Source organism: Primulina huaijiensis, chromosome 10 (assembly GCF_012295235.1).
Source record: "Primulina huaijiensis isolate GDHJ02 chromosome 10, ASM1229523v2, whole genome shotgun sequence".
Classification (NCBI taxonomy): Eukaryota; Viridiplantae; Streptophyta; class Magnoliopsida; order Lamiales; family Gesneriaceae; genus Primulina; species Primulina huaijiensis.
The window spans coordinates 728529-740193 of record NC_133315.1 but is presented as its reverse complement, the minus strand read 5'-3'; the positions used below and the strand labels follow the sequence as shown (position 1 = coordinate 740193).

The 11665-nt window shown below is 32.5% G+C and overlaps 2 protein-coding genes across 2 annotated transcripts; both read left to right on the top strand.

The window, feature by feature from the left end:
- The first annotated feature begins 3355 nt into the window (after window positions 1-3355).
- On the top strand, window positions 3356-6722 carry LOC140986430 (uncharacterized). The gene is made up of 6 exons (XM_073454676.1): window positions 3356-3623; window positions 3816-4372; window positions 4639-4831; window positions 5240-5304; window positions 5406-5616; window positions 6150-6722. Exons 1-6 carry the CDS (start codon window positions 3465-3467, stop codon window positions 6513-6515), a joined length of 1551 nt encoding a protein of 516 aa, XP_073310777.1. The 5' UTR covers window positions 3356-3464; the 3' UTR covers window positions 6516-6722.
- Window positions 6723-7465: 743 nt separating this feature from the next.
- On the top strand, window positions 7466-11665 carry LOC140986831 (uncharacterized). The gene is made up of 6 exons (XM_073455196.1): window positions 7466-7674; window positions 8271-8830; window positions 9268-9460; window positions 10113-10177; window positions 10432-10642; window positions 11137-11665. Exons 1-6 carry the CDS (start codon window positions 7516-7518, stop codon window positions 11500-11502), a joined length of 1554 nt encoding a protein of 517 aa, XP_073311297.1. The 5' UTR covers window positions 7466-7515; the 3' UTR covers window positions 11503-11665.

Genomic DNA, 11665 nt, shown 5'->3' with positions numbered 1-11665 from the left:
AAGATATCAGAGTTTCCCGTGCTCTATTTTTTAATATATAGAGGAGAATTCACATTTTTATTTCAATAGTCATTTTGCCAATGGGATGTTGGTGCGCCACCATTATTGAGTAAAAATTACTAAAAAATTATCAAAAATCGAAATATATATAATTAAAATTGAAAAATCATAGAAAAGTAAACATATATTATCGAAATACAATTTCCCATGTTTAATATTGCCATGATAATTTGAATTTTTTCTACATGTTTTGTGTCCACGACGTCAAGAGTAAATTAAATTTTTAGATTTATCACTTAGAAAAAAAATTCAGTGGTAGATTATTTCCAAAAAAAATTTAGTAATTGAAAATTTTATTTTGTAAAGTAAATTAAGGTGTTAATTTGGTTGGGTAGGGTCGGGTTAAGCAATAGTCCTATTCAAAAATTGTTCAACCCGAACCCGAGCCAACCAGAAAACTCTCAACCCGAACCCGAACTCGAATCAATCATATTAACACGATTTTGAATTTTTTTAAAGAAAATTAAATAAAATTCAAAAAATAATAATAATAATATTTTAATTTAAACACATAATAACAAAATATCCCTTATATATATATAATTTACATTTGAAAGTCTAATAATAGAAAAATAAAATATATTTAATAAATCAAATAAATAATTGTTTAAAAAATAAAAATGTTCAAAATAATTATTAAATTATGAAAATTTATGATATAAATATATGATAAATATTTTTTCATGCATACAATATATAAAAACGTAGACAATATTTATTAATTATATTTTTTAAAAAAAATTAAAATTTTCGAGTCAACTTGGGTTGACCCAAACCTAACCCAACCTGATATATTTTTCGGGTCAATCGTGTCGGATTGATGAATCGTGTCTGATTTTTGCATTCCTAAAATAAGCTAACCGAGAACCTATTTGGAAAATAAAGGATTACTTGTCTCCACCGAGTACTTCTTGTTGGCATTACTTGTCTTGACTGGAATATCATACCATCAGATTCGTGTCTCTATTGAACAATATGTTTCTACTGATATTTTGTCTTTACCGTTCGATACTTCGATTATCCCTTCCAAATAAATGTAAAAATTAATTTACTATTTTAGTTCATTAATTTATATTTTTTTAATTTATTCATTTTTCATCGAAATACTGAGATGACAAAAAGCATTTCTAAAATAACGTAAACACTCCAATGAAATAAATAATTTTTAAAAAAAATGGAATTAATTCACCAATAATATCACCAAAAACTGAAAATTATGCAAGTTACACAAACAAAAATATAATTTTTCCGATTAAAAAAATACATTTTGTGATTTGCATTATCAGAAAAAAAAAATCCATCATCGTTGATTACTTCTACGAGCTCTTGTTTATACAAATCATGTGGCCCTCGTGAAATTAAACTTGTTTATTCAAATTAAAAGAGATTTAATTTTCATTGGGAAATTAATGTGACACGACACCTTCTATTAGCTACACAAAGTCAACAAGGTTATTTCAACTTTTAAATTAAATTAAATTAAATACTAGTAAAAATAATAGTGCATAAAAAGGACAACTACACAAAGCAAGAAAATCAAGAAGGTTATTGTAAACAAATTTCGTCAACCTTGAATTTCATATTTTAGATTTCAAGAACTTAATTCTATTTATATGATTTTAGAAACAAATTTTACTTTTTTTAAAAAAAAAAAACTCAGTCAATTTGACGTAAATTAGACTCGATTTCATTTATGTTATTTATTTCATATCCTATTTTTTCTTATAATTTTTTAAGTATTTTTGGGTAACTTGCTTTTAAATACCTAAATCTAAATATGAGTTTGTGTTCCGCCCATTTCATCGAAAAAATCTTTCTACGATTCACACACACAAAAATTGCACTCTCTGAGTTCACATATCTTTTCATGTACATGGATCTCGATTTATATATGAATGTACATGTATAATTCGAATTTTATTCATTATCTTCCTATCCTACCTATCATGATAAAATTATTTATCCCTTCCCCTAGATATATTAATAATTCAAATATATGTATATATACACACATGGAGATTTTGAAATCATCAAGATAATTGTCTCATTTATCTTAAATCTTGAATCTTGAATCTTGAAGAATTTTGGCATATGTGTGTGTATATATATTATAACACTAAAAATTGTAAGAATATAGATATCTTTAATTTCGGGCTCTTTGGATAATTTGTATCCCAATATTTAATTATCCCATACAAATTTATATAATCTTGATAATTATTGACTACCATTTTTATAACCTAGTACAAAATTTCGAGTACATAAATACCAGAGTTTAGAAATTTTTCAAGTTTTACAAGTACTAGTTCTGAAACAGTTATTACTTAGATATCATATATCAGTATCATACTTTCAATGATTTACATCGATTTTCATCCGATAAAATACATGTGGGCTCAAATAGTGCATAAATATTTTTTGTGGATTAAAAAGTGTAAACACATTTTTTCGACAGAAATTTACGACAAAAGTACAAACTCAAGTTTAGATGTGGGGATTTAATTGCAATTTACCCATTGTTTAATCACACACTTTTGCATTATTTTATACCTTCTAGCTAATATGTAATTGTTTTCCCTTTTTTTTCTAAGAATGGTTAAATATTTTTTAAGTTCTCGTAATCTAGATTAGGTTTGGCACGCTAGCTTTGTACAATTTGACAAAAAGCAAATTCCTAACATTAAATTACAGATTCTTTTAATAAATTTTACAGTAAGACTAAACTTGTCATGGTTTATGGGAAAACAGAGATGGACAAAAATTTGTGTGAGACGGTCTCACGGGTCGTATTTTGTGAGACGGATCTCTTATTTGGGTCATCCATAAAAAAATATTACTTTTTATGCTAAGAGTATTACTTTTTATTGTGAATATCTGTAGGGTTGATCCGTCTTACAGATAAAGATTCGTGAGACCGTCTCACAAGAGACTACTCAAACAGATGTTGTGATATACGCAGGCTGATTTTAAGAAAAGATACCACGAGGCTCGAGATCAAACTTAATCGCAACCCGACCGAGAATGGTAATCGACTCCTCTCAAACAAATTTTTTAATTAAATTTTTGTGTAATTTTCCGTCAAATTCGAGTCTCACACACCAATCAGCTATAGATCCGCGGGTGGAATTTAAGAAAAATGCATCACGAGATTAAGAAAAAGGCATCACGAGATTAAACCCACCCTCTCACACGTTTATCTTATTTTTAATTGTTAATTCCTTGTATGCATGTTCCTTACAGANGCGATTGAGATATGATATATCAAAATTATATATATATATTATTACCTCCCTGTTTTAGTCTTGATGGCTACTTTTGTTTGAACAAGCTCGAATAGTCAAATGAATTGATTTAAGAATAAAACGACGACCTTATTAGAATTTCAGGGAAACAAGTTTCTTGGAATGGCAAATTTTTGCAGCGAAGAATCGGACTTGGTTAAAGACATGGAGGCGATGATCCGGCGCCCGTTAACGAAGACTTCGCTGACCGCTGCCTTCTTGCTTGTTCTTGCTATCGGCCTCTTCATCTGTACTCGCGACTACATAGATTCTTCTTTTAATGTAAGTCCAGTTTTTAATCAATAAATTAAATGAGGTTTCTTCTCTTTATTTTTTCTGGAAATAAAAATTGGGTTTTTTCAGGATTTGACCTTTGGATCGGCCACACTTTTACATGATTTAAAGGAATAAATTTCATTAATCGATCCCATATAAAACTGAATAAAGATTTTATTGTTTCTTCCCCTATTGCAGATGATATCCGGAAATTCCCGACAAAACATTACTCCTAAAACTCCCGAAAACAGCGAGTCCACTCCGAAAACTTTCCAATATTTCCCATTGAATTGTTCACTAGGCAACCTATCGGGAACATGTCCCACAAATTACTATCCCTCGACTAAATTCTTAGCCGGAAATAACAACTCGTCTCCCATACCGTCCCCTACGTGCCCGGATCACTTCCGTTGGATCCACGAAGACTTATTGGGATGGCGAGAGACGGGAATTACTAAAGACATGGTGATGAATGCTCGCCCAATGGCCCATTTTCGACTGGTGATATCGAACGGGAGAGTTTACGTGGAAACGTATCGAAAAGCGTTCCAAAGTAGGGACACTTTTACTATATGGGGTATCCTGCAGTTGCTGAGGAGGTATCCCGGGAAAGTGCCCGATTTGGAGTTGATGTTCGATTGCTCCGATAGGCCGAGTATTAGGAAGGCTTTGAATAACAATCCAGCTTTGTTTCGATACTGTGGCGATGACTCCTCGGTGGAGATTGTGTTTCCAGATTGGTCTTTCTGGGGATGGTACTTCATATATCAAATTTCATCATAATTATTATAATTTTTCAACGCCAATAAAAATAAAAAAAAGTTGCATATCATCATATTGAATCTTATTAATTATTATTAATTAATTATCATTGAATGATGAACTACATGTGAAATAATATATTATATATATATCATATCATATAACTTTCAGATTTATTTAAAAATTCTGGTTCCGTTCCTGGTCACGCGGGTTTATATGCAGATAAATTAAATGGTGACATTATTTTTTCATTATTTAGGCCAGAGATTAATATAAAACCATGGGAGGCAATATCCAAGGATATAACAGAAGGGAGTAATGGGAGAAGCTGGATGGAGAAGGAGCCGTATGCTCACTGGAAGGGAAATCCGACAGTTAATCCAAAAAGGAATGATTTGCTCAAATGTAATGTTTCACAAGAGCAAGAGTGGAATGCTCGTGTTTATGCTCAGGTGTGTGTCACTGTTCATTTAACCAGTAAATCTTGGCACGCCATATCTTGCTCTTAGATTTATACTAATAACTAGACTTATTATAAAAATTCATTAGTTAGGCGATAGTTATTGAAGTATTGAAGTGGGATAATTAGTTTTGTTTGAGTAAGATTTAACTATTTTGTTTTAAACGTGACGTATTTTGTAAGTTCGTCTTTTGGTTTGGTGGCATTATCGACAAAAACAAAAGTTATTAATTTACTATAAAGATATCATATATTATATTTTAATATTTTTTATATGAACGAAGAGTCATTAGTTGATTACAATATTTGTTTCATCCAACGTTTGATTCAAGTTTTACATACCACGAGCAAAACGATGAGTAAATTGCTAATATTAATGAAACTTGAAATAAATCCACAGGATTGGGGACGTGAAGAAAGACAAGGTTTCAAGCACTCAGACTTGAGCACCCAATGCACTCACAGGTAGGATAGCTAGTAGCCGTCATATTATATAATCATATATATTCAAAAAAATTATATATTTTAAAAAAAATTTTACATTATTATTTATTTAATTACCACAGGTACAAAATCTATGTCGAAGGAGTTGGTTGGTCAGTGAGTGAGAAATACATAATGGCTTGCGACTCCATGACGTTACTGGTAAAGCCTCACTACTACGATTTCTTCACAAGAAATTTGATGCCATTGCAACATTACTGGCCGATAAAAGACTACGACTTGTGCCCGTCTGTTAAGTTTGCTGTTGACTGGGGAAATACTCATAAGCAACAGGTAATTTTCTTTATTTGATTATTCTACGTTACATATTCACATCAGGAAAATAATTCGTCCACTGAATTGTTTCGTTTTGGGTTTTGGTCCACTAAATAGTCAAAATTTGTATTTGGTACAATAACTTCGATTTTTCTTTTTGCTTTTACTTGTATTTCATTTCCACCTTCAATTCGAACCAACTCCATGCATGGTTTCAAAACCTAATAAATTCAGTTTTAGAACCATGGTCGGGCTTATGAGTTATGAGTACGCCCTTGCAGGGAGACACAAATCAAGTGTTAAAAACGGTTGATGAGATGCTAGCATAAGAGTAGTATCCTCGTATTACGTCTAAGGATTCGATTTTAATTTGGTTATGTGGGGTTCATATATTTTTATGAACGCAGATGTCCAAATCAATTTTGGATCTTTAGATCTATCGTTAGAGTATTACACTTTTGTAACATGAATTCTATCTGGATAAGTTATTAAAACTACAAAATCCTTCTGCCACAATGGTATTCCCTAATGCATTGATTTGATAAAAACAGGCAGAGGCCATTGGTAAGGCAGGAAGCAGCTTCATCCGACAAGACCTGAAGATGGATTATGTTTACGATTACATGTTTCATGTGTTGAATCAGTATGCTAAGCTGTTAACATACAAACCCACGGTGCCCGAAGGAGCTGTCGAAATCTGCTCTGAATCCATCTCTTGCCCCGCACAAGGGTTGCCAAAGAAATACTTGGATGAATCTATGGTTGAAGGGTTTGACGATTCAAATCCATGCACAATGGCTCCACCGTATGATCCGGCATCGTTTCAGTCCTTTCTTCGGAGGAAGGATGAGGAGACTAAGAAAGCGGAGGCTTTGGAGAAACAGTATAGGGAGAGGCAAAGTATGGGAAAACATTAGGAACCCTATTTCAGATTTGAGTTCTTTGATTTTTGCCTGAGCCATTTTCCCTATTTCTCGAAAATACGAGGGGATTAAATAATTATCAATTTTTTTCGTTTGGCTAGGCACGCGTTTGCTGCAAAGTTTTTGCGCCATGCATGTATTTTTTTAGAATAATTAATAAATTTTTTTATTCACCAACTTGTCTTATTTTTGGTGCATTAAGCATTCAAATTTTGGTTTTTGTACACCGACTTTGATTTTCTTTGGCTTTTAGTCTTAATTTGTAAGAACGTTGACGTGACATCGAAAAATACTTATCTTGTGCCAGAATATGCTGAAGTGGTACCGAAAATTGCTAACATGATGTAATAGCATCACATCAATAATCAGACCAAAATAGTAGAAAACTAAAAAGTGCACCAAAACGAAAATTTAAATACTTAAATGGATCAAAATCCAAAATAGAATAATTGACCAAAAAAAATATTTCCCTATTTACAATTTGACAAATAGCAAATATTATCCAACAAAATTCTAGATGTTTTTCATTAATTTAACTACATGTATCGTCATAGTTCATAGAAAAACAAGATTGGATTTTTTTTTTTGCGAGGCCGATTTTAAGAAAAATTTGCCTCGATAACTTATCGTGATATGGGTGATGACTCCTCTTGATCAAAAGAATTTTAAACTTTTATGCATAATTTTTCCTCGAATTAGAGTTTCATACACCAGTGTATAGATCATATGCATCCTCGAAAAGAACAAGCTTGCGGGTGTAATTTTTCTAAGAAAAGGCACCACGAGATTAAACCCACACAGTCACACATTTATCTTCCTCTTAATTCCTCGTATGCATTTTCCTTGCATGCGTGACTTCTCCAACATACCATAAGTAAAAATATGTATAAAACTCCCATTTACTCTTAATGGCTGATTTTAATTAACAAGCTTAAATGAATTAATTCACACTCATATAACGACCTTAAAGTTCCAGGGAAACAAGTTTCTTGATATGGGATTCTTTTGCGGCGAAGTGTCGGACTTGGTAAGAGGTATGGAGGCGATGATCCGGCGGCCATTGTTGAAGACTTCGCTGACCGCTGTCTTCTTGCTTGTTCTTGCTCTCGGCCTCTTCATCTGTACTCGCGACTACAAAAATTCTTCTGTTAATGTAAGTCTAGTTTTTTAGCAATGAATAATTCGGTTTTCAGATTTTGAACTCACGATATTCAGCCACCCTTTTCTATACAGAACAACCATAAACAAAACTCCTCTTTTGTGCCTTTTAGGGAAAATGATTTTTTTTACTTGTTCAACTTTCGTGTTCGTCCATTAAGTTTTCAAACTTTTGTTTTGGGACATTACAAGTTTTACTTTACAGATATTATGGTCTAATTGTTGATGTAGCATCTAACAATTCAACAAAATTTTTTGTCAAGTCGTTATTTTTCTATGCTTTGTCACCATTTTCTAGTATTTTTCGGTGTCACGTAAATAATTTGACCAAAAAAACTGAAAACTAAAATTTAGTAGCCAAAACCTGAAATTGAACATAGTAGTTGACAAAAAAAAAAAAACTATTTTCCAGATTTAGCGTATACATGCAACTCAATTCAAACAAGTAACATATTGAAATAGTAGATTCAATTCATCGGATATATCAAACCATTCCGAGTCTCGAGCTAATCGAACTGAATAAAAATTTAACGTTCTTACAAATCCTACCGAGATAATTAGGTTTATATGGTTTTTCTTCTCCTCCTGTAGATGATAGCTGGGAACTCCCGACAAATTAATAATCCTGAAACTCCTGAAATCAGCGAGTCAGCTCCCAAAACTTCACGATATCTCCCGTTGAATTGTTCACTAGGCAACCTATCTCGGACCTGTCCCGCAAATTACTATACCTCGACTAAATTCTTACCCGAAAATGGCAAGATGTCATCTCCCGCACCGTCGGAAACGTGCCCAGATTACTTCCGTTGGATTTACGAAGACTTATGGACGTGGAGGGAGACAGGAATTACAAAAGAGATGGTGATGAATGCTCGTCCAATGGCCCATTTTCGACTGGTGATATTGGAAGGGAGAGTTTACGTGGAAAAGCTCCGAGAAGTGTTTCAAAGTAGAGACGTTTTTACTATATGGGGTATCCTGCAGTTGCTGAGGAGATATCCTGGCAGAGTGCCTGATTTGGAGTTGATGTTCGATTGCTCCGATACGCCAAGTATTAGGAAGGGTTTGAATAACAATCCAGCTTCGTTTCGATACTGTGGCAACAAGGACTCCGTGGAGATTTTGTTTCCAGATTGGTCATTCTGGGGATGGTACGTGTTTCCAATTATTAATTTTCGAGTCAGAGACAAATCCAAAAAATTAGTGCATATATGTCTTGAAACAAGATTATCGTGATATCATTTCCGCATAAAAGATTAAAAACTAAAGAAAATACAATAATTGCGCATGAAGTTAATGAGAAAACACAAAAGAATTAAGTTTCAAGTGGTATTCTGTTAACCATAGGTTATATACTTATTTAGTACGCATAGAAGTGTACAGTGGTTGAATCTAGCTTAGTATTAGCTATCATTCAATAAAGATATACGTACATATTATTTACTGTCGAACTTGAGATCTCGTCTCAAACTTTGGATCTTGGTGTTAGATGGGCTAGAAGCCATCGGTTGAAACAATGTATACTTAACATAACACATAACTTTCTGATTCCTTCCTTGATTGCATGTGTTTAATTTTCATTATTTAGGCCAGAGATTAATATAAAACCATGGGAGACATTATCCAAGGGTATAGCAGAAGGGAATAAGAGGATAAGCTGGATGGAGAAGGAACCATATGCTTATTGGAAGGGAAATCCGACAGTTAATCCAAGAAGAAAAGATTTGCTCAGATGTAATGTTTCACCAAAACAAGATTGGAATGCTCGTGTTTACGCCCACGTATGTCGTCACAAATTAATTTAAACACTGGCAAGCAATTCATACACACATATTAAATTTAATATAAAATAAAATTTTATGCGTAATATTTAGGCAAAAATGATGTTAGAGTAATCAAAGTTGATTTTGAAGTTTTTATTTGTTTTCTTTTAAAAATAATGAAATTATGGAAAAGAGGTAATTAATCGGAAAATAATATTTTATTATATGTGTTTTTGGAGACAAAAAAATAGTGACTAATGAGATTTCAAGCTTAATATAGTAATCTTAAAACTAAAAACTTTTCAAGATGAAATATGATATTCTTGATGTTAATTAAATTAATTATTTAAGTAAATAACTTTTTACTAGGATTATTAGTCGAAGCAAAAACTTGTGTGAGACCGTCTAACGGGTAGTATTTTGTCTGACGGATCTCTTATTTGGGTCATCCATGAAAAAGTATTACTTTTTATGCTAAGAGTATTACTTTTTATTGTGAATATCGGTAGGGTTGATCTGTCTCACAGATAAAGATTCGTGAAACCGTCTCACAAAAGACCTACTATATTATTGAAGTCCTAAAGTTTGATAATTTATTGTTTTTAAAAATAAGGTCAATCTATATTTTTGTTTTAAAACTAATGTATATTCTATAATTATGTTTGTGCAGGATTGGAAACGCGAAGAAAGACAAGGTTTCAAGAACTCAGACTTGAGCACCCAATGCACTCACAGGTGGGATATATAGCTAGCTCCATGCTATATATATATATATATATAGCACAAACTCAATGCAAACATTATACAATGCAACGAATATTATTTAATTATTAAAAAATGAATATCAACTATTTATTTTTGTAAATATATATATGTATAATGAATTTTATTGTTTAAATTAATTCAAGAAATATAATACAAACATTAGTGAAATTTTATTTTTGTGTAAATAATTAAATTTATGTTGGTTGAATCGAGTAATTATTTAGGTACAAAGTCTATGTCGAAGGAGTTGGTTGGTCAGTGAGTGAGAAATACATAATGGCTTGCGATTCGATGACATTACTGGTAAATCCTCACTACTTCGAGTTCTTCTCAAGAAGCTTGATGCCATTGCAACATTACTGGCCAATTAAAGACCACGACATGTGTGCATCTATTAAATTTGCTGTTGATTGGGGAAATACTCATCAGAAACAGGTCATTTTCTTTATTTGATTCTTCAAGTTTATATATTCACAATATTACAAATTTGAATTGGCTCGTATTTATTTTTATTTCATTGGAGTGTTGACATAGAATCGGAAAATGCCGACGTACCACTGGAAACTGCTAATGTTTCTGACACCACGTCAGCGATAGGACCAAATTAAGCTAGAAATTAAAAGCTTATACACCAAAACAAAGTTTTGAATGCTTAGTGTACCAAAATTAGTGGGCTAATAAAGTTATAACTTTCCCAAACTTGAATTCTTGTTAAAATTTGATGATACTCATTCTAGTTCAATTCCTAGAAATAAAAAACCAAAACTGTGTGGAACTGTGATTGAAAGCGCAAATTATTGTTAAATTTTAAAGATCACTAGACATTCATAGAAAACTTAATTCATTTATTTCTGAATAAATGATTAAAATTACAAAATCCTTTTGCCACAATGGTACGTAATTCCCTAATGGATTGATTTGATTAACAGGCAGAGGCCATTGGTAAGGCGGGAAGCAACTTTATCCAACAAGGCCTGAAGATGGATTACGTTTACGATTACATGTTTCATGTGTTGAATCAGTATGCTAAGCTGTTAACATACAAGCCCACGGTGCCTGAAGGAGCTGTCGAAATGTGTTCCGAATCGATCGCTTGCCCCGCAGAAGGGTTGCGGAAGAAATGCTTGGATGAATCTATGGTTGAAGGGTTTGTCGATACGAATCCATGCGCAATGGATCCACCTTATGATCCGGTGTCGTTTCAGTCTTTTCTTCGACGAAAAGATGAGTCGATGAAGAAAGTGGAGGATTTGGAGAAAGAATACAGGGAGAGAGGCAATATGGGAAAAAACTAAGAACCCTAACTCAGATTTGGATTTTTTGTTTATGCATGAGCCATTTTCCGAAATTATCTTAAAAAACTGAGGGGATTTTTGGTTGGTTTAATTATATCAATTTCTTTTTTCATTTTTCTAGGCAATTGTTTGCTGCAGTGTTTACCATTTAGTAATTTATATA

Excerpts from the sequence above, each read along its gene's own strand:
- LOC140986430 (XM_073454676.1), top strand. The coding sequence starts at position 3,465 with ATGGCAAATTTTTGCAGCGAAGAATCGGACTTGGTTAAAGACATGGAG. Across the intron at positions 3,624-3,815 it reads ACATAGATTCTTCTTTTAAT|ATGATATCCGGAAATTCCCG; the intron begins GTAAGTCCAGTT and ends CCCCTATTGCAG. Across the intron at positions 5,617-6,149 it reads GAAATACTCATAAGCAACAG|GCAGAGGCCATTGGTAAGGC; the intron begins GTAATTTTCTTT and ends TGATAAAAACAG.
- LOC140986831 (XM_073455196.1), top strand. The coding sequence starts at position 7,516 with ATGGGATTCTTTTGCGGCGAAGTGTCGGACTTGGTAAGAGGTATGGAG. Across the intron at positions 7,675-8,270 it reads ACAAAAATTCTTCTGTTAAT|ATGATAGCTGGGAACTCCCG; the intron begins GTAAGTCTAGTT and ends CTCCTCCTGTAG. Across the intron at positions 10,178-10,431 it reads AGCACCCAATGCACTCACAG|GTACAAAGTCTATGTCGAAG; the intron begins GTGGGATATATA and ends GTAATTATTTAG.